General features: G+C 39.9%; 2 protein-coding genes across 14 annotated transcripts; both read left to right on the forward strand.

Annotated features, from left to right (window-relative positions):
- Positions 1 to 443: 443 nt before the first annotated feature.
- LOC143360018 (beta-1,3-galactosyltransferase 5) lies at positions 444 to 7,462 on the forward strand. Of its 10 annotated transcripts, none has more exons than XM_076798532.1 (3): positions 444 to 800; positions 5,143 to 5,732; positions 6,114 to 7,462. In XM_076798532.1, the coding sequence occupies exons 2-3, from the start codon at positions 5,177 to 5,179 to the stop codon at positions 6,626 to 6,628; spliced, it is 1,071 nt and encodes a 356-aa protein (XP_076654647.1). In that variant the 5' UTR covers positions 444 to 800; positions 5,143 to 5,176; the 3' UTR covers positions 6,629 to 7,462. The 10 variants fall into 10 exon arrangements, with proteins under 10 accessions (XP_076654647.1, XP_076654639.1, XP_076654638.1 ...); XM_076798524.1 differs by having other exon boundaries at positions 445 to 804; positions 5,139 to 5,732; XM_076798523.1 differs by having other exon boundaries at positions 447 to 800; positions 5,139 to 5,732.
- Positions 7,463 to 7,607: 145 nt separating this feature from the next.
- On the forward strand, positions 7,608 to 21,668 carry Btbvii (BTB-protein-VII). 4 transcript variants are annotated; one of them, XM_076798518.1, is made up of 8 exons: positions 7,608 to 8,778; positions 9,004 to 9,339; positions 9,428 to 9,781; positions 9,859 to 9,988; positions 17,597 to 18,129; positions 18,200 to 19,621; positions 19,843 to 19,899; positions 19,982 to 21,668. In XM_076798518.1, the coding sequence occupies exons 2-6, from the start codon at positions 9,028 to 9,030 to the stop codon at positions 18,455 to 18,457; spliced, it is 1,587 nt and encodes a 528-aa protein (XP_076654633.1). In that variant the 5' UTR covers positions 7,608 to 8,778; positions 9,004 to 9,027; the 3' UTR covers positions 18,458 to 19,621; positions 19,843 to 19,899; positions 19,982 to 21,668. The 4 variants fall into 4 exon arrangements, with proteins under 4 accessions (XP_076654633.1, XP_076654632.1, XP_076654634.1 ...); XM_076798517.1 differs by having other exon boundaries at positions 19,843 to 21,668; XM_076798519.1 differs by having other exon boundaries at positions 17,600 to 18,129; positions 19,843 to 21,668.
- The last annotated feature ends 1,623 nt before the right edge of the window (positions 21,669 to 23,291 follow it).

Consider the following 23,291-nt stretch of genomic DNA (forward strand, 5'->3'; position numbering starts at 1 on the left):
TCCCTGAAACCTTCAACCTGCACTGGCTGAAAATCAAATTTGATAATTTTTTCCATATTTTTACAAATTATGACCTCGGGAACCACCCCTTTCAAGGTTTTCCGACATTTACGGGACGTCCTGTAGATCAGTGGCGTAAAGCATCCCCCTTTTGAGCCTACGAAAAGTTCTAGGACTACCAAAGGAAAATTACAAAAGTGGGGCAGTTTAGCGATGACGTTGCATCAATAAAATAGACGGGGGTCGAATTCGAAGTGCCTGTAGCAAGTTAAAAAATGTCGCGGTCCTGTGTTCCGTACCTATTTTGAACGTTACTGTAGAATGGGCGTTGCTCAGGCTGCGAAGGGCTAGGAATGTCCATCATGCTACCCGTTGTCCTGCGACCCAACTTGGCGAATACGGCTTGTCCCGTGGCTTCGCATCCTAGTGAATTTTTATACACATGGTCCGTGGCGTCTTCTCTGCGTGAGGGCGGCTGATTAAACAAACAAATAGGAAGGAAAAGATGAGGGGTGTCAGGAAAAAAAAGAAACAAAACTGTTGAAACACCACGCGGTGATCTTCGTCGTTTGACGTGCCCTGCAATCCTAGCACGGGAACAACTTCGCGGTATGCTGCTGCCAGACGGGGCGGATCGTCAACAATACGCTGATCTGACATAACCGCAAATCCTTCTGTGTTCGTGCTGCATTTATCGGCGTCGTATTTAGGTGCTACGTTATCGCTCGTGCCGAATGTGTAAAGTAAAATACTCGACGAGACTACGGATGCACAGATACTTCCGGAGTTTCTCACCGCACGTAAGTAAGTTGTAAATATCGCCGAGTGTTCTTTTGTTTTTATCCCTTCGTTCTCAACTCGCATACCAATCCGCGACCGTCTGTTTCGATATTCTTCTGTCTTTTTGTTTTTTTTTTTAAATTTTAATCTTCTTCGCGACTTTTCTACATTATTTCTAAACAATCTGACAAACGCAATATCTGTTTTTGGACAGACAGAAAATTCAAATTGAACGGACAACGTTCGATACGTTACCGTAACGTTCGAATCTCTGCACGCCTTTTAGTTTTGATGCACCGACGTAATGATTTTCTTCGTTTTTACCAGTTGTTATAGCGCGCAAATATCATCGAACGGTGAAATTATAAAGAGAAGCAACGAAGTTGACCATTGTTCATGAACCTTGGTCGGTGCACGTTGTTTCGCTCAATTATTTAGTGCATACTGTAGCACAGACTTTCTTCGGCGTTTGTTAGTTTGTAACGTACAAAACGGTAAGTCGGTTCTTTACTCTGCTCGCAAGTGAATAACGTTGCGTACAACGATTCAAGGCGGAATTTTGGTCGAGAAATGTTCGAATCTATTTCATAAAAATATCTACAAGTGAAAGTTTTATTTACATTCGCGGCGCTTTCTAAAGAACGTTTTGTTCGATTTCCGAAACGCTGCGGTTTTCAGCTCGTTTCTGTCACTGTGGACGTATAATTATGTGGATTGTTTAAACAAGCTGTATATGGCAATGTGTGACTCGTCAAAACGAATTTGCGAGAACCATCAATTGGAAACTATTATCTTCGTCTCTTTACAAGTCGTTCTTATGTAAGGAATTAGTGTTGAATTAATATCGACGTACCAAGTAGTTTAATACGTACACACGCATATGGTGTTGAACTCGCAAACGTGTTCAAACATGCGTCAAAACAAACCGGAAATTTATTCAGCAGTCGATACAAAAGTACGTAACATTTGCAAATCAATTTGAAACTAAAGGAAAAACGATGAATTCAAATGTTAGGAATTACAAATATTTACGTCACGAGCACATTCGCTTCTAAATATATTCACTTTTTTTTATATTCGGAATCCCGACCTTGCGAACAGTATCGCCTATAGTGTTTTATTCTACCCCATTTATTTCTTACTCGTTGTACATTCTTTTCGATTTTTATATATATATATATATATATATATATATATATCGTTATCGGTGTCATGGCATCGTCTTGCTGTTTGATTTCCGTCTTACGAATGTTACTTTATACGCGATAGTAAACGCGCTATGTATTTGATTTACCTGAATCGATGAGTTTTGCACGTGTCAATGTAATACATAGAAGATAGTTGTATGATTCTTATTTACCAAAGGTAGTAAGAATCATTGATGGTATGGCCATGCAACTTCTAGAGACTATAACGTTCTTCGTACTTGAAAACAGTTATAATATCGGTTACGGTTCTTGGAACAGTTATGAAGAACCAAAAAGATGTTATAACTGTTATGAGAATAACGATTCGTTAAAAACGTATAACGTTTGCAAGCAACTAAATAATCGACACTGCGACCCTGAAATATCACGATGAAATCTCCATATTTTTTCTGACAAAACACAAAATTGTTCGACAAGATCGGACAACTATCGATATCTCTATCACCGCACTGATTTCGATAATTTTTTAATATATTGTAAACACCAATATTTCTAAAAATAATTACAGAAATTTGTTTTTACATGTATTATTTAAATAATTATTTATTATTATTCATTAGTTAAACAATTTTTTAAATAAATAATTTTTTATAATGCTTACAAATTTATTTATATATTCATTATTTAAATATATGTTTGTTATTTAAACAATTATTTAAATAAATTGTTATGATGCAAATTTGTACAATTTAAATTTTTATAATGTATAAAATGTTTACATACTTATTATTTAAAAAATGTTTTAAATAAATAAATTTGTACAGTGTACAGAAATTTGTTTATATATCTGTCACTGGAAGCTGAAACAGAACCGAAAAATAACAGTTATAGAACCGACATAACATCGGTTCTCAAGAACCGGTAACCGTAAACGGAACCGTAACCGATATTCTCATAACAGTTATAACATCATTTCGGTTCTTCATAACTGTTCCAATCAGAACCGATATATAACAGTTTGAAACAATTATTTTTAGAACCGTTTCAGTCCCTGGTAGAAACCCACGGTCCAAAAATAAACTTTCAATATTTTCTTCGGGCTACGTACAGTCCCGTCGATTCGATGGGTGATTTTCGGACGATTTTTTAAACTCGATAAATACGGTTACTTAAAAATAAATTTTACAAACCAACTAAAATCGTTCTAACTCTTCTAATTCGTAACCTCCAATTCTTAGCCGTACATAACACCTCACTTGTTGCATTAGACACGCCGTATAAAGCATAATTAATGTGCTGATAATGTGTATCAACATCTATGCGTCACCCGCAGAACAATACACGTTAACAGGATATTAATCTTGCTCAGAGTCGCCAGATTAAAACTTGTCTCCCCACTCTACCTTCCTCCTCTACGGCGTTATTTCCCCACACTTTCGGCCTTAGACGTCACAAGATATTTCAAAATGGTGGATAATGTTTTCGATATATATATATATATATATATTGTTCTTACTTTTTCTTTTATTAAATAAACTTGTGAGGAAATAAATACATATTTCATATTATCGACATCTACGTTAAAATGTACCTTTTTCCAAATCATAATTGACAAAATGAATTAGCACTATTGAAAATAATAAGAGTAAAGTAAAAATTAACGAGTAATAAAATAGAATATTTATACAGAATGAAATATCCCTTTCTCCTCTAACACTTTAGCTTCGCAGTATGTACTGCGACTTCTCAAAAGACTATAGCACTTTGCCCACAACCGTCATCTGGTAGATAATATAGTCTTGAGACAGGGCATGCTATCTAAAGTCGGATCTATAAGTATACATGGTCTAAAGTCGTGCATGTGTCACAATGTCACGTGACTGGTCCGGTACTGGCAGAGAGAGGGTAACTTTTTCCCCGTTTATCTTGCAACTCTAGATCGGCTGTCCGATGCACTTGGCAGCCGATTTCCGATTTACATAGTCGTATTACCGCTTCCCTCAATAGCGTTCTAACGTGCGTGGTAAATGATTCTTGTACTATTGCTACACCGTTGGCTCAAGGTACAGGGAAAAATCGGTAAACGTCTCGCTAAATACTTTCACTCGGCTGCCACTATCAACCTATCAACTGAAAGAGTAGCAAATTCGTGCGGTCGAACGTATAGTCAGTCGCGTATGCGTACACAGGAACGTGAACTTTGACTTTACAAAATTATTCTGCAGAATAATTATTCGTTATAAATGATTCATGTGATTCTCGTCGTTTTGAGTGTCGAACGGTGATTATTTTGTTCATGTACTGTTATTAGAAATTGTAGATTAATTCAATGATCATGAACACGTGTAACGGTACTTCTTTCATAACTTATAACGTAATTGCTAATATACTTGTTTTTTTTTTTTATAATTACAGTAGGTATATTTGGCAAACATGTGCATAATCTTTATTTGTATTAAATTCTGAAATAGTGCATGTCACACGTGAAAAATTTAAGAGTCAATATATCTGGCATTCTGACGAATTTGTTCCGAATGAACTTACATATGTATCGATAATATCATTCATTAATAATAAAATAAGGTAAATTATGACAATTTTTTAAGAGTGCTGTAACTTCGATAAGTATGCGGAAAAAATCCGTCAGAATGCCAGAAATATTGTCTCGCAAGTTTTTCACGTGTAACGTGCATTATTTCGAAATGTAATACAAATAAAGATTACGCACATGTTTGCCAAATATACGTACGGTACTTATAAAATAAAACCAAGTATATTCAAAATTACGTTATAAGTTATGAAAGAAGTGTACCATTATTACCATTATGTATTTCATAAGAACGCAGAAAATCGGGCGGCCCGCACATCCCTACCGAATAATATTTTCCTTGTAGTCAAACTATTCGTGTGAAACCTGATCGCGTGACTACTTACAATTTATGATATATTTATTGTTACAAGCGATGGGATGCGTGACCGTTCCCCTCTCTCGCGCGGTGAGTCGCGAAAGGGGAACTTGATGGTGGAGGCATAGTTGCCCGATGAGGGGAGGGAGCACGAATTGAGGGGAAAACTTGATCTGGCGACAATGGGTGGAGGGGAAGCGTAAAGACTTTACGCTGGCAACTCTGGTGGCAATGTTCTGTGCAGAGCACTGTGTTAGAGGGGTTATAAATGTGATGAGTAGACGTGGATGTTTTTGTTTTGCAGCCAGGCTGAAACGCATATGATGAAAGGGTCTTGTTAGTATGCTGGATAAGCGGCGGCTGCATGTCTCCGCTTTGTCGCCATGGACCCTGATTTTCGTGGTCGCCTTGGCTCTGACTGGATGCTTCTCTTTCTGGCTACACATCGACGGCAACGGCTCCCTGACGCCATACACCAGCGGCGTCACAGCGCCTGGCTATCTGTTGCTGTTTCCCGGGGACGTGACGCCCTCCCCGCAGCCGTATTTAATGAACGAGCTCCCGTTCGGTGACAAATCTACGCTGATCGACTTCAAAGGTTTCAGGTTCACGATCAATCACGATCTATGCAACCACACGCACCCGTTGCTGTTGATGCTCGTCCACTCGGCGCCTGAGAACTTCCTCAAGAGGAATGTCGTCCGCGAGACCTGGGGTCAACAGTCGACGGACGTAGCGCTCCTGTTCCTGGTCGGCTCCTCCAGTGAGTACCAGACCAGGCTGGAGCAAGAGAATAGGAAATATAAAGATTTGATACAAGGCAACTTTCTTGATGCCTACAGAAACATGACTTACAAGCATGTGATGGCGTTGAAGTGGGCTACGTATCATTGTCCAAGTAAGAAAACTGCTTGTAATGTTTTATCTGAGGAGGGGTCAATGCAGATTATTTTACTCCGCCTAGGATTGCGATAAACGACGGCCACGGGACACAGATACAGGGGGAGTTCATTTCGCGTTCATTATCCCGTTTCTAAACAGAGACCTTGATACGCGATTTGAGTTTGTCACTAAATTAAAACCGGTCTGCGAATCTTCATACATTTCGTAAAATCATTCATGTTTTTGAGTCAAACCACTTTATATGCTTTTGTTCGGTGATGCGGTAGTCAAGTATCTATTACGTTGAGTAGCAAGTATGGGTTAAGATATATTATTCATAAGTATAGTCGTTAACTATACACTCGATCCCCGGACTGATGTCGCTTTATTGTTTCAGGTGCCAAATATATACTAAAATTAGACGACGATGTTTTTGTTCATATACCCGCGATGTTGTATTTCTTGAAGCGCGACCTATCACCTTGGGGCGCCAGGCGATTGATCCTTTGCGACCTGATCGCCGAGAGCACCGTGAAGAGATCCTGGCGATCGAAATGGAGAGTCTCGCCCCAGGAATATTCTGGTAGACATTATCCTGCGTACTGTGCTGGATGGGCTATATTGTACTCCCCTGATAGCGTGTTTCTTTTGTATCGCGAAGCCCAGCGGGAGCCATACTTTTGGATCGACGATGTCCACATAACCGGGACTTTAGCTAGGAAAGTAAATTTAACTCAAACCTCTCTGCATGATCTGGTGCTGAACAGCGAGAACATGCAGGATCTTCTGTCCAATCCGGGTTCTCATAGGGAGTTTCTGTTCGGACCTCCTAACCTAACGGAAAACGAAATAAGAGCCTTACAGAGTCTGGTCACTAAACCACGGCCTAGCAGCGAAAGCCTACTAAACTAAACAGTATTACTGAAGTAAATTCATTTCATTAGGGGACACATGGGGCGTATCCGTCGCTTCTCATGAAGAGATTAACGTCCCCGACGGTTCATTGATTTCCTAAATCTGAGTGTTCAATTCTTTTGCACTGTACTTACGCGGTCGATTGCGTTTACGACGCTCAAAGAGAGTCGACATATCTGGCCGGGCATATTGTCTTTCCTAGGTATCCTTTCTTTGTCAATCATTGTACATGTATTTACTGAGAAGCTCGATGTTAAGAAGACGAATCATTGTGTGTACATATATAGACAGGTATTGTCTGTTTCTTTTGAAATAGAGATACTGCGGGCGTTGATGGAACGCGTGTACTTACGCGTGGAAACTTTCGCCAGGGGCGGACCGCGGTTCGACGTGGAACCCGCGGTTGATACACGCACGACAATTTTTGTACATACCATAACACTTGTGACTCATTTACGCATAATTAACGACTTACTTTTTATTGAAGGTTGAAGGGCTCATTAACACCTTTGTAGGAACAGCGTGGTTCCGTAAATTAAGCAAACACACGCGACGAAAGTAAACGATGGGCGGAATAGAAATCAGATTCGTGAGAGAAATTTATAGATATAGCGTGTTCCATAAAACGAGGGCGTGATCTCAGAGATTTGGAAAGAATCGTTTTAATAATTATTTTCGAGAGCGTTCACGATCGGCGGGACCGTGCACGCGTATTATGAGACACGTTATATATCGCTATATCAAAATTTAATATAACAGATTGCTATATGAGTACTTCGACGAGTCGAGTTAACATTGTTATGTAAACAACAAGTACAACACCCCCCCCCCCCGAAAAACAAGGGTCCATTCGCGGTTAGGGAGATTACAGAAATTCTTGTTCTTGTACTATGAACCGTTCCTCAAAGCGCGATTTGACGAAATTCGATTTCTGAGTTCCTTAAGTGTTCGAGCGGTATCCGGGAGTCGTATGGGTCAACACGAGTCTTGTTTCTACGATTTATTGTCAAATGAAATACCTCAGTGTTTGTATACGTATATACACATAATTATATTTCTTTTTTATTCCATCCTTTTTTGACGTTCCCATATACAACGAAAAAAAAACAAACAAACAAACAAACTTGTGAAAAAGAAACGCACTAATTTCTCTACAATAGCGAGTGTACGTTCAACAGGACCGATTCTCCTCTTTTAGCGTAACTATACGAACACCTGCATAATGTATCTTACTTCGAAAAAGCAAATCTGTAAATTCCGGATCGATTAGTGGTACACTTATAATGTCACGTACAAAAAAGAAACAAAGAAAAAAAAATATGTGAAAATCATTGTTGGTTCTGTTTTATATGCACAATATCCTCTTGATTCCCGTCAGACACAAGCCGAAACGGGGCAATACGACGAGGCAATTTTGCCCCTTATTTATTTCATTTCTACCGACTAAATAGCAATTCTTGTCGTCGCACTGTGTAAAATGGAACATATCCCATTGTATTGTCGAAAATATCCACATAGTGTAATACGATGTAATCTTTGTGATGAAGTAAAGTACTTATAATTTCAATAAACCACGGATCGTTTCAATTGCACGTCATCGTACGGCTGACTTGGCTATTCATACGATCGGAAGCTTATTAATATCCCCCCGCGCCATTGTATATATCCGAAATATATTTGAATGAAAAATAGTGCGGGTTCCTCGACGAAAAAAAGTATCGTGGAAAGGTATAGCGTCGTGCTTGACAGATCCTCGCCAGATGTCACTAACGGCCGGCCGCTATATTGATCAAGTTAGATTTTCTAAGGACGCACGTTGATAAGATCTCGTATTTGTCGATTGCACGAGAAATTCGTCGCGAAACGTCAAAACACACGTCGCCCCGAGTTTTCGGCAGGGTTTCACGCGCGCCGTTCGAGCCTCGTCATTTTTCGCCTATGACGTCATTTGTGAATTACACAAGCGTCACCAGCGAGTCTGTTGTGGAAAATTTCGTCGGATCCATGGCAGCGAGGAGCGAACTCTGTTTTTCGTAATTAAAAACAGACCGGATCTTGACCGAACCTCGGGGACGAGTCTGGCGACAACGAGATCGAGACTCTTTGACAGTGTTTCGAGCCGTCGACGGGGACCCTGTGCGAACCAAGTGAGTAACTTCAACTCCGCCTGCTCTTTTTCACCGATCATCCCTGTGGTATGTCTACATATATTTGTTGTGCGCCTGGCGATCGTAACCGTATTGTCGTGTATTCTCTCATTAATCTGTCGTCTCTATGCGAGATACGGTATGTGACGCGCCTCGTCAATTTGACGAGCGGCACGTATGTATATTTTCGCGAGAATGATAATCGATTGATCAATCGTTTTGCAGGTGTAGAGTCGCAGATACATCAAAATGTCGATGCAACAATTTTGTTTGCGGTGGAACAATCATCAACCGAACTTCATTTCGGTGTTCTCGAATCTGTTGAACAACGAGACTCTGGTGGACGTGACGCTGGCTGCTGAAGGCAGGCAGCTTCAAGCGCACAAAGTTGTACTGTCTGCGTGTAGCACATACTTTCAGTCACTGTTCACCGTCAATCCGTGTCAGCATCCGATTGTGATATTGAAAGATGTCAAATTTTCAGATCTAAAGATTATGGTTGATTTTATGTATTATGGTGAAGTAAACATATCACAGGATCAGTTACCATCGATCATAAAGGTATAGAACATTTCTGAATCATTTAATTTCATTGTGTAAACAGTGAGAATGTAATTGGCTTGTGTGTGTGTGTGCTTTTTTTTAACAGACTGCAGAGAGTTTAAAGATAAAGGGTTTAGCAGAAATGCACACTCCATCGTTAACAAAGTGGCCAAGCGTTAGTAGTGAAACTGGTGGAGGGGATCGTGGAGAATCCTGTTCCCCCAGTCCATCTCCACTGTCCCCATCGTTTCGTAGGAAGAGATTAAGAAAATCGTCTACGGGTTCCACGTCTGGGTCCGGTGATAAGCCAGAGGAGATAAACGAAATCACTTTAGTTGCTACAAATATTGTAAAACCAGAACCTTTGATTGTCTCGCAAGAAACTGGTGAAAACCTTAGGAGGCCTGTAAATACTAACACAGAATCTCAGGGCAGCATCGACGAGGATCAAATATCGATTGTAAGCTTGTTACAGTGGTACTTGTGCTTGTAATCCTTAAATAATTGAAGTATGCTCTATGGTAAAATGTATTTCAGATGAGCAATATGGAGAACAGTTCTGCAGCAACACCAGCACAAAGCGACGGTTCAATACAAGATGTAAGCCAACAGTCAGGAGGGAATGTTGCACAGAGTTCAGTTTCTTCGCAACCACCTGCTCATCAAGGTAAGTAATCTTTTGTTCTGTATGCATTCAAGCTGATGTTACTATAAGAAATTCGACCAGGGCTATAAAATAGTATATCAGCTAAAATAGCCCAATTAGTATATAGAAACAGGATTAACGTTACATTAAACACTTGCGCTGGAATGACATGTTGCGCGCGTCGCTTATTGTTTTGTTACCAATGTGAGAAATACGTACCACGCGCGTTGTCCGTTATCATTTTCTAAGGTGATAATAACGTACAATCTGTAGATGATACACCGCTACGTCTGCGAGCAAAACAATGGGGACATTTTCCTATAAACATTCCGCCCACAAAAGGTAAAACAAGACCTCAAAGAAGGTGCAAGGTATGTGCGAAACACGGTAAACGCAGTGAAACCACTTGGGAATGTAAGAAATGTCTGATCGCGTTGCACATTCCGCATTGTTTTGAAATTTATCATACTGTACAGAATTATTAATAAAGATCTTTATTACACTGTTCATCTTGTCTACATTTATCTAAACAGTGCGACTATATGCATTCTTTACGCGATTTCAAGCAACAGCTAGCTTTTAATTGTTTTGGACGGTTTTGCCGCGAGCGATTAATTCATTTCCAGCGCAAGAGTTTAATTAAAATTGCTGCTTCTTCTTTTTATACTGCATGAATCGATACAATTGTCGAAGCACAGATCATACTTCTTCTATAATAGATATTTATAAAATCATTGATAACAATATTGGATGCGATATTATAGTATTTGCGTTACCAGTTGAATAAAGGTGTATGATCGTATAAAAAAATAGTTTGGAAAGTGAGAATAATGGTGATATTTTTCTCGATGTACCGTACAACTGTAAGATTACAGTTGTAATTGTTATCATAGTGCAATACTGAATTATTTTAGAGCGTAACAAACTATGCATGAAATGTATCTTTCACACAAAATATCTTTGTAATTTGGTAGTTATGTGCAATCTATACCAAGCGTGATGGGTAATGAAACTGCATGTTGAAAGAAACAAAACTTACACACATTATATGCTGGCACAGATGCGTTTAAATGTACTGCACAAGGAAAAATCCACAGACGTTTGACATGAAAATAGAGCGAAAGTTCGGGGAAAAAAAAGAAAAGAAAAGAAAAGAAATGAAATGAAAATTTCAAGATTGAAAATCAGTGCAATATTTTCAAGGCTAGACTCATTCATGAAATTCATCATGGTACACAGATACATAGCACACGATGTATAATGTTCTTCAGAGGACAGTCGAATCGGCCCTTTTCAACATTGTCTAGTGTGTATGTGTGCCTTGCTCTGTCCTACGATTCAACAAAAGAGTTGTACACTTTTCTGATACTTGAAAATGGAAAATGATGTGCTTTAAAATGTATCTGTGCCATGCCACGATTCTATCCTCAATATTTCCATATATATACCATTACATTCACAAACTTTTACATACATTATTCCATTCTTTTCTGCTTACAGCTTAGCATCGTTCCTTTCTTTTCCACACGTGCATAGTAGCATAAAGCATTACATTCAACATATACAATTTTCTAATTCAATCTCGAGAACAACTTGATGTACCTATTCTAGCTACTATTTTCAATATCTTTGTCTCATGCTGCATCGAAATATATATTTAGTAACGCCTAGAACCATCATTTGTTTTCAGTTAACGTACAATTCTCATATGCATATATACTATTTACACACACATCTACACAGTCACTCACACACACACACATATACACAATTAGTACTTATCATTGCATTTAATGAAAACTATAGCCAATCGAACTAATTCCTGTGCTCTGACCAAAGATGAACCGGTCTGTTCCGCAGGATTGCAATGGACTATAATGGAGCACACATATCCACGTTTCGCTCTGTCCTCGTGTCAAACGAATCTGTCGATCCAAGCGTCATCAGCTTTTACCACGCCCGAAATAACAGCTTCCTCGACCATCAGCGACCAGTACTCTGGTACCAGCACGACTGGTTCGAGTTGCGCCCTGACGAATTACCCGAACTCGTCGCACGGCACGCTGCAGCACGCGTCGTCGAGCGGCCCGTCGCCGTCCGCTCAATGTCCCAGCAACTGCCAGAGCCCGTGCGCCAGTCCTCAGACCGCAATTAAAAGGAAACGATCGACGAATCCGCAAGCGGACGAGAACTTTATCAGAGCGTTAGACGCGGTCCGCTACGGCGGCATAGGATTCTGTAAGGCGGCCAGGATGTTCGGCGTGAACAACCGAACCCTCTGGCTCGAGTACAAAAAGCGTGGCTACCCGAACAACCGGCCCAGCTTGAAGTCCAGGGTGAAACAGGAAGTGAACTCCTCGCCGCCGCCAGCCCAGTCCGCGCAACCTGTTAACTCCCAGAGCCCTACGCCAATGGGCCCACCTACGACTCCGCACAGCACACACAATACCCACAGCACGCATACCATGCTGACCACCCACAGTCCTCATACGATGCTCAGCGGTTACATCGACAGCAGGCACACGGACTACGCGTTGCCCAGCACAACAATGCCAATCAATTTACACGGCGTTAATTACAACGCCATGTGAGCCGGTCATAACGCGGGTTCCGCCGGCGCTTGTATAGACGAGCTTGAAAAGTATTAGGCCTCCGCGTTTACAAACCGGCGATGCTCCGTGTCCATTGTTTTCGGGTTGTCCGATGAAGATAATCCGTCGAGTAACCGCCGTCACTAACATCTGGATATCTATGGTTATAAAGCAAAACATTAGTCATACTTTTTAACACATTACCTACCGGCGATTCTTTAATAATTTTTAAGTGCTCGTGGTCCATGGTTAAAGACTTTCCAAAGGATCCTTCAACAGCAATTTCAATTGCGTACCAACAAGTTACCTCCAGTAGTTTCATCTAACAATTTCGTTCCAGATTATAATGTAAAAGAACATTTCTAAGTTTCCTTTTGGTACGGTACAACTACTGAAAATCCTGTCAATAGGATTCCGGTAGGTAAAGTGTTAACGCTTTCAGTTTATGCGTGAGCTAGACTTTGCTGAACACCGGATATAATGTCCAAAAGGTATAGCTAAATACCACAAAGGTCTGCTATAAAAAATGACGTGGAACTACATTATCAGTATTCAGCTAATGAATTTGAGGAGGACTACAGGTCTCGAATGCGTTCTGTTGCACAATATTCAACCAGTTCTATTTTACTCACAATCTGAAACAGTACCTTAAATAGAATTTGGGCAACTCTCTCAGCCGAGAAGCGTATGAGCTTTGAACAGACATATACTTTTCACCAGGTCTCAGACTTTGTTACAAAGTGAACTGATACATCTGTTTTTGTGTTATCGAAAATTATTTAAATTCAGGCACAATATATATTTATATCGTCGTCCGCTCCAAAATGCCTAGTATTATGTGACGTACGTCGTTTTGCTTTACAACCACGGGTACATACATCTATCGCAACTTGTCAAACGCAGAGAAACATGTTTTTTAGATATCTGTTTTCCTAGTTCGTACGTACCTATTCGAAGCTTGAAAATATCACGGATCTCGAGATAGGGCGGGAAGGGGTCGGTTCGTACTTTATACACCACAAGGTTTTTACATTAGCGTACACGCGTGCAATGGGAAATGTCGTTGTTATCCAATGCTGGAACTCGTTCACTTTATCCACTACCGATAAGAAGCTTTCCTACTATTTATTTTTATGATAATGATATACGTGCAATCAATTTAATAATTGTCTGATTTGTACATTAACCCTTAGATTACGATGACTGGCTTCATTTTAATTCAACGTATCAGAACGACCAAATGCAATAAAGAGATTATTGTACATAGAAGAAGTGTCTTCAAAAATACAATTAGAACATTTATATTTTACCTACCAGTAAGCTTTTAAAAGTCAAAGATTCACAGCTGAGAACTTCATAGTACATTGTTCATATTTCATTTATGTACCAACAGGTTATCTTGTGCGATATAGCCTGATACAGTTTTCTTTCGATATAAGAGGACGATGTTTTTTTCGCAACATCAAAATCTCCATCCCCTCTTTCTTTCTAAATAAGAGTCTGAATGGACCCAGGCATCACAATTTCTTAAGGGTTCAGAACTTTTAAAGAGACATTCAACGAGTTCCAACGACATGTTTTTGTTGACCTTGGCTCTGTCCACCACCGGAATTTCCGGTTGCGGACGGATCAAGTTCTGAAAGAGGTTCCTTCTGTTGAGACGTATCGTTTGAGATCTAAATCACTCATTCGTTTCATGATTTCAGATGTTTATAGGCGAACTACATGAGACGTACTTTTCGTTCATAATTTAACGTTTCTATCGTCCTATCGTCGGGGTGCCATCGCCGATTCGCGCTCGACCAGCTTCAGCTGGCACGCCGACGTCGTAACATTTTTGTACATAGTGAATAAAGTAGCCATACGAAAAGGATTAGTTAGAAGAATATATCATGTGTACTTGCACACAGTTAACGATTACTAACGATTACTTATCCACGAGGAGGATCAGAGTAGAACAGGACCTGCCGTCAATACATGTATTACAATTAATTGTTCTTTGGTAGCATGAGGCCTTTCGCAAATTTTATACGTTTCTAATAATCCCACTCGACAAATTCTGCCACGCGGGTGTACCGTGCGTGCGTAAATTAGTTTAGAAATTAATTAAAATTGTATTTCGATCGACAGATCTTTTCAATTATTTTAACGGTTTATATTTTAAAATTAGAATCTTTTTGGTACACCCGATGTGTAGATGTGACAGGTTACAGGGTATGCCGGGAACTTTAGGATTTGAATTATAGTTGCGCAAAGTCTGATATTATCGTTGACAACGTTCCAGCACCGTTTCAATTACGCGTGACTGGGCCAAAGTGGAAAATAAACGACCGTCAACGGTTTCTATCAAGATGTTTTTCTATTTATATTTTAAGACACACGTAATATACATATAGATCAAATCGTTTCGTTACGTGTACATGACTATTACTGACTTACGGATATAATGTGGTAATGCATGTATTGAGAAACAGCTCGACGATGTGACAGCCTGTCATTTAATTACGACGAAACTGTTCTTGTTTTCGATTACGAGCGGAGACATTCTTTTACGAAACGATTCCGTTTTGTTGCTTTGGTAGAATCGATGAATTATATTGAAATTGATAAGTAATTAGGGCGCTAGAATATATTAAGGGAGCTGTATTCCTGTTTAGTACTCAACTAGGGGCAATGAATTCAAATAACGATGTAAATATCATTGATCATCCGAGCATACATAATTCATCACCAGTGCGAACGAGTGTCGTTTAGTTAATACTTTACACGATTTATACAATTGCATTTAAAATAGCCGCGGCGAACACCTATTCTTGTATTCTACGCACGTACTTAACACCGGGAATTATGACAATTTTGTTATCGTCTTCCTTTCCGTGATCGAACAATCGAAGAGATAAGACATACTTGAAGATCATCGAATCTTCGTGACGATTCGATGAACCTTCGCCGAGGGGGTATTCTGTTCATACAGAGTTTCTTCTAATGCTGTTTTGTACTTAATTGTACGTTTGGCAATTTTTATAAATTTATTTATTGCGACAAAAAAGGTGTAATATGTCTACAAGGATTAAACGTACCTTCTAACTAGCTGCCATGGCTGCAACTTTTGTGGGCGTCCGAGTTAAATAATTGATGGAAGATATTGTTCAGTAAGGACGTGGCTATCGTCTGTACCACAATCTTTCATTAATATTAATCCTCGATTTCAATTCTGAAATTTTTTTTAATTGTTCAAGTCATTTTTGCAAATATTTTGACTGAACATCCGAAAATCTATCAAATCGTATTGACCTCAAATGTTGCACATAGCCTCATTTTGCATTAAAAACATGTTTCCCAAAATGATTTTTGGCGACTGGAAAAAAATTTGTATCATAATAGTATCATTTTCTACCTTACCGACGATTTTTGGTTATTTTTGGTTGAGGGCTGGGGGGGGGGGGCGCTGTCAATTAAAAAAGGCTGAATTCGCCGTGGTAAGTGTCCGATAAGGTAGGAAATGATATTACGTAATGATATTACAAATCCTTTTGGTAAACATATTTTTAATGAAAAATAAACCTATTCACCAAATTTCAGCTCAATCGGATTCGATCGATTTTCGAAACTTTAGCCAATATTTTAATCATTTTGGTACGGACGAGAACGACATCTTTTCGGATTTTCATCGGAATTGGACGAACTATTATGGCAATATTATGGCAGCCATTTCGAGAAACGTGGTCCTGAGGGAAGAGGGCTTGAACAATAAAAATTCGATCGGCAATACCTTCGAGAAATGCAAAAATCGATTTTTTTTTTGGCATTTCAAGAGCAGAATGCCCCCTGAGATTTACACTCGAAACACGCAGGAGCTTTTCCGCTGATATATTATCAGCGGCCGTAATCAACCGCTTGTCGATTATTGAGAAATCTATCGAGCGCGTTCCACCTTTCTTTTTTACACCTGTACAAAGATAATAGACGAATACAGTACGTTGAGAAACAGTGTTGATCGCAAATGTATACAGACTAACGCGACACGCTCCGTCTGCGAACGAGCGAGATGACTAGTTTAATCGGTACGAATTTTATATGCAGATGATCGAATTTACTGTGTCAATGTTATGTATAACGTCTTTAATACAAGCGGCGCGATGGGAGAGCTAATCAAAGTTGTTTCTGGCCGGGCGTAACTTCGTTCATCTAAGCTATCCGTCTTTTTAGATCTTTATTTATGTAGCAACTTTGTTAATGAAAATAAAGTTTCATTTAAAATCTTGGAGAACCAGTTCGAATGAAATTACGACGTCAATCTGTGTCCGCATATAAAACGATACAGTGCAAGCTACCACAGTCTTGTTCATATTGTTGGCAATGTTTTTTTCCCGAACGATGAAGCGAATATTATTGATCGCTTTATACGAGCGATCGCTATACATCCGCTGAGTTTGTTGCACCTGCATTTCATATACTTACCACATTTTTGTGTGCGTTGCACCTGCAGTTGTTTTCACGGCAGAACTTTACTCCAGGAAACCAGAAATTTTTTATTTTCTTTATGTACTCCTGTAGATTTTGGTAAGAAAATGCCGAAAATTCGAGTTTTAACGTTAGGAATTCACTGGTTCAAAAGTTACCTGTTAAAAACGTTGAAAATCGCACATCTTTTGGATTACTGATCTCCTAGGATTAAAACTTGGATTTACGACATTTTCTTGCCAAAATCTACAGGAATACATAAAAAAAGGTAACAAATTTCTGGTTTCCTGAAGTAAAGTTTAACCGTTGTCACCCTTGTGCTAAAAACCTGGTACATAGAAAATCGAAAACACAATGTGGCTGTTTTATTCCTCTCTATCCTTAATCTCCCATTTTAGTTATTGGATTATTTTTGTTATAAAGGGACATTAACAACTATATTGCATTAGTATAAAATACAATTATGATTACACCAAGCCGATAGACAAATGGGCCGAGGATTTACACAGAAAACAAAAATTGCAAAAGCTACATAGACACATATTACTTTCATTTATTCATTTATCTCTTACAGTAGTGTGCAAAGCAGCGGGTCCCAAAAGATGCCGTCTTCTGAAGCGCCAACCCCGCATAAAAAAGGAACCTAATCACCTGTCCCCTGACAGCGAGACATCCTCGCCACACATCGTCACTACATCAATGAGCACACCAACGCTGAACCTGCCGCAAACATCGAGAAGCTACGAAGAGCCTCGGATCTCATCGCCTCCGCCCACGATCTTGGTGAACCAATCGAACCTGGTACCGATGACCACCTCGTCGAATCTGTTGACAGTGCCACAACCGTTGTACCTGCCGAAGCAACATTCTCATCCCCTCCTGTCTAACCAGCAACAGTCTACCAGTGGCAACGTGTTGATCCACAGGCAGCATTCGAATCCCGAGTTCCCAAGGAGGACGACCAGCCCCTCGATCGTCGTCGAGCCGGCACCTATCGTAAAAACGGAACTGGAAATGCCAGACGAGCCATTTAACGAGGCTGCCGGGTCCACTTCGGGGCTCAGGGTGAAGACCACCGAGCTCAGAAGAAGCTCGTCCTCTCCTCAGGTAACTAACGAAGTAGTCCGCATTAACGTTTCGCACCAACGACGTACAACGATGTAAAAATTTGTTGCAGACGACAAGCAGGGACATCAGAGAGATCCTGAGCGACCTGCGGCTGGGCCACTGTCCCGTGTTGCGTCCCGGTCCAGCGCTGGGCTGCAATCATTGTTGGAACACTATAGACGCCCACGGCAGGATACTTCGACGAAAGACGAAGTACCATTGTCCAGAATGCCAGACGAACCTCTGCATCGTGCCCTGTTTTCAGGACTACCACGAGCAACGTCGCGAAATGAAGCTGAAGCCCTTACCGAAGACCAGCTCCGTCTAAAGCGCTCCATTGCGCAGAAGCGCACGCTTTAATTGTGAAACCTTTGATATATGTACACTCGCGTGACTCTGTTTCGTTCCAGACGAACGGTCACGTCGAGTGAGATTTTTGACGATATCTGCTCGATGATCATTCTGGTGCTTGCCGGGTTTGAGAGTCGTCGAGGTCAGGTAACTTTTTCGCGGAGACACGGTTCGTTTTCTCTCGACACGATTGTTTTCTGGAAAGGAAAACGGTCGTGGTCGTTTGCCTTATCAAATGATATTTTGAAGATGTGTGACTCGATAACGAAAGTTCCTGAAGATATTAATAGAGAGACGAAGTTAGGTGCACGTGGCCGTAATGCTGAGGACCCGAGTCTTTGTATTTGTGAACTTGTTGTATTACCGCTCGAGTGTCTCGCGCTGTATTCTTGTTGTCTCCTTGTCTTTTGTCTTTTTAATAGTTGAAAAGATTGTCAAGTTTCGAAGCTTACCTCGACGAATCGGAGAGGTAAGAGAAGAATTACGAGGTGGATGCAACGCAGACTCAAGTCTCTATCCACTGCTCGTCTAACTTTAAAAGTAGACTCGACTCGACTTAACTCATCGCTTTGGGAAACAAGCGCGATTCTGGCGCAAGTCCTTTGAATCGTAGTTCGACTGAACCCGTTTGAACATACTAAATGTATTGTTCTTCGCGAAAGTCTGGGTGCAAATATTTAATACAAAAAGGCGAGAGCTCTGAACAGATTGCAGAATTATTTGTCGCTTACAATTGGACAGAGTCTGAAGAGCATAACGATGCTCGGAAGCGAACACTGTAGATGATGAAATTGTTAGAAGCACAGTATGAAAAATATATTTTTTGATGAGTAATGTTATCTACACTGCTGCTAAATGTATATTTATAATTTATTGGTTGTTATATAGTACAGAAATTGTTAGAACTCAGTGTAGCTAAACTGTCACTTAAAAGTTGATTGTAAGATTGTAAACTTATGAAAACGGTTCTATTCGATTACTGTAATACTCAACGTAGTAATGTGAATGGAATTTGTTAATATAATCATTAAAATCATACCAATGATTAGACAGCGATTGACGATTTTATGCAAGATAAAAATGTTTTACCTCAATTGTAACAAACTGAAGTGACATAGAAATTGATTTTCTTTTCTAATATGTTTAACACTAGGTTTACGGGACCCGTCAAAATGACGGGTTCTAATGTTTTTAATTTACGATTATTGAGATTGTGGAGATCCATCTACGTGGAATTACTCAACAAACTTATTTCCTTAGGTATATATTATTTCAAAAATGGTTGAAAACTTGGATAGACACATTCTTCTTATTTTTATAAAGTAATGTAAAATACTCACTTTGAATGCTCCGTAAACCTAGTGTTCATAGGTCGAAAATGATGTAACAGAATTTTTAGATTGTTCTAATGTTTTTACTGTTTTAAATGGCATCTACCTATTGTTGTCATACATGCATAAAATCCGCTGTGACCGATTTGTTTATGTTTTCCGATGTAAAGGTTTTACAAACCATTATCACTCTTTTTCGAATCTGTTTACTTCTCACGTTCTAACAAATGAATCCGCAACAAATTCTAGTCTTTGTTTGAAATATTTGCACAATTCTACGCAGACTTTTGCGACAGATCGTACTGTAGAATGAGATTATTTTCGCACTGCCCCTAGGAAAAATCAGTACACATTGTCCGTTGTTCCTCAACCGGAGAACAACGAAGTCGCGTTTCAAGAGTTTTGCGTTTTTCGTTACGGCCACGGCTAGGAATATTCCAAGAAGCGAGTGTTTGGAGAGAGTGTCTTTGGTGTTGTGTGGCTGTGGGAGAACAGTCCTTTGAGGCCGAGCAGATATTAACGCGAAGCGGCAAATGGTTGGCGCCTCGCGCCGCAGAATTGCAGAATTGAAACGAGGCCGCGGTAGAATCTCGTTAGAGAGGCATCGTGCTTTCCCCCGATCCCTTGTGTACGCCTACGATCGCCTGGACAAAGAAACCGACCCATCTTTCTCTTGATATTTTTTTACTCCGACGGGCGGGTGCCCTGGATTAGCGTACTTCTCACCGGAAATGGGCAAAATGTAACTCCAGAGAAAACTGCGCAACCATCCTGTTCCATCGATAGAAAGTACAATAAATGGTTCATCCTCGTGTCTATAATAACGTGATTCTGCTCACCGGAATCAGAAGGCATGATCACTCAAATTATTAAAGCGACACAAAAATACTATGTTATATATTTATAGTATCTTCGTGTTTATATTTATTTAATATATTTTTCTTTTAAAATTAAAAATTCTCGAGTTGACTGTTCGAAATAGAGATGAAATAAAAATGTATTTCCTATTTTAATAATTTTAGGAAGTGTTGCATTTCGATTCATATATTTTTGCTAGAAGTGTATAAAATCTGCGCTCTATTTATCAGTGATTCTGGCTCTAATAATTTGATGCAATCGATTTATTATGATTTTACAAAGTCTAAGCTTCATTAGACAGTAAAATCGATGGGATCTACGTGTACCGCGTTAGAGGCTGTAGTTACCTAAATGTGTCCCAATCAGCCATTTATTTACTATTGATCGACGTCTACGTGTGTGTTTAGACAGTCCGAAGTAGAACGGCTCGAATCTGCAATTAGAAAACTCGTTCCGAGTTAATGAGTTTGCCCATCTCTGTGCCCCCCCCCCGCCCCCACCCCGGCTACCCCAGAAACGCAACCATGAGTTTCACCACTCGCTGCTGTGAAAACGACGATTTTATGGATGAACGTGTTTGTAAATGTATTAACTGTGTACCGGTTAACGATATAGAACGTCGACGAAGCTCGACGGAACCATGAATTTACCCCCTAGAGATATATTCTTGCATAGACGACACCGTTACTTATAGCAAGTATTTCTATACGAGACGTAATTTATTTATTTGTACGCGTGTAAATAAAACTCGACAGCTGTGTGTATATATTTTTTACGGACGAGAGCGGCTGGGGACGAGACCTCGATAACAATTTATACAGGGTGCGAAAACAGAATCGGTGCGAACATTTGTCAGTAACGATGTTCGGTTACGCGCGCATATTTTTCGTTGTTCTGTTTTGTTTTTTTTTTTGTCATTCGTTTCCGGAAGAACTGGCGTCTGATGCATTTATCGAAGTGTGCTGGAAAAAAGGTTGCTCGAGAGGGGCGACTTTCTGTTCTTTCAGAACGATCAGATATTTTTGAACGCTTTTTATTCAATCGAACATTCATTCATACAGGTTGTCCCATTACGATCGATCACTCGGAACGTGTTCGTTCTTTTTATTTTTATTTTCCTCGTGATTATTGTTTTCGAGGCGTAAGAATCCAATTTTTGTAATTAACTCTATAAGTGAAATATTTGTTCTATAAATACGACACATTGTCCACGCGTCTGTTAATCGTCAAGATTAATTTTTATTCACAGAGTCTACACATGAAAAATGATCAGAAGAAAGTGATTTTTGACTTGACGTTGCCTAGGAGCTAAACAATTTGATTGAAGGGAATTAATTGATTGTATGCTGTGTAAAAGAGTTCTTTAACAGCGAACAGGGCAGCCTGTATAATCATTGGCGAGCGCAACGAGTAATGACGAATGACTCCTCGATTAAACGGAACCGAGTCCGTAGATATTTTGAAGATTTCGAGACCGGACGAATTTGTCGTTCGCAAGAATAATTGTCTTTCGTTTCTCAAGGATGATCTTAGAGATACAGTTGAAGAGAGAAAGGGAGCTTATAGCGCGCGGAAATGCATTTTTCCTCCCCCTCGGATGGTCCCGTAGATTTCTGCAGTCACCGAGACGTGAAGCGTCACAGATGTAGCATACGTGCAATATATTTTTCTTGGCGTTACGAGTATATTATGCGCAGTTGTATCGATTAATTATATTTTATGTAAATCTAGCCGTAAGATTCGTAAGTGAAAAATAAAGAGATTGTGATCGCACGTGACTGCAACGAACCATAAAAATTACCATACAGAACACAGTCCCAATCACTATGCATGTAACGTCTATTGGATACTGTTAACGAAAATTAAACGCGATACGTTCAAGCTATTTAACACTAGGTTTACAGAGCACTAAAAATGACTATTTTACATTACTTTATAAAAATAACATGAATGTATCGATCAAAATTTGTAGCCATTTTTTTAATAATATATACCCAAAGAAATCAATTTGTTAAATAATTGCTCATGGATGCATTTTTACAATCTCAATATTCGCAATTTAAAAATATTAGAATCCGTCATTTTGACGGGTCCCGTAAATCTAGTGATAACAATAAGATAGAGTATAGAGAAAAATTGCTTTGTTTGGGTTAGATTACGGTTGTCCAATTCTACTAGTTTCGGTCAGACTTGCAGGACAATTTCACTATGCGGTGCCTGCTCTCTTCAATTACCTGTAACTTACTAAAATTTATCTTGAAATCATCACGACCCATATACGGGCGATGGGACCGTGTTAAAGTTTATGAAGAGCACCGTATTCGCTATTCATCCCCTCGGGAATAACGTACCAGTATCTAGGCCAAGTTATTCTCACCCCATATTTCCGGGGATCTGCGAGACAATAAGACGGACTTTAAGGTCCTTCCCGGTTCCTATAATTCAAACAAGCGTATTGCTGATACACCAATAATCCGTTGTCGGAGAGGACAGTTTTTCCCGGTTTCTGCCGGCGAGGCAGGGTCAGCCGTTTGTTTCTTCCCTCGCAAGCTGACGCCAGTAGGTAACCCCGGCCGTAACGCGACGGAAGGACCGTCATCTTGGATCCCCCAAAAGCCACGG

Source organism: Halictus rubicundus, chromosome 12 (genome assembly GCF_050948215.1).
Source record: "Halictus rubicundus isolate RS-2024b chromosome 12, iyHalRubi1_principal, whole genome shotgun sequence".
NCBI classification, from domain to species: Eukaryota; Metazoa; Arthropoda; class Insecta; order Hymenoptera; family Halictidae; genus Halictus; species Halictus rubicundus.

Bases quoted from the DNA above. Each gene is read 5' to 3' on its own strand.
- Btbvii (XM_076798517.1), top strand. From the start codon at position 9,028: ATGTCGATGCAACAATTTTGTTTGCGGTGGAACAATCATCAACCGAAC. The intron at 9,989-17,596 runs GTAAGTAATCTT...TATCTCTTACAG, and splicing joins GCAACCACCTGCTCATCAAG to TAGTGTGCAAAGCAGCGGGT. The intron at 18,130-18,199 runs GTAACTAACGAA...AATTTGTTGCAG, and splicing joins GAAGCTCGTCCTCTCCTCAG to ACGACAAGCAGGGACATCAG.
- LOC143360018 (XM_076798532.1), top strand. From the start codon at position 5,177: ATGCTGGATAAGCGGCGGCTGCATGTCTCCGCTTTGTCGCCATGGACC. The intron at 5,733-6,113 runs GTAAGAAAACTG...TTATTGTTTCAG, and splicing joins GGCTACGTATCATTGTCCAA to GTGCCAAATATATACTAAAA.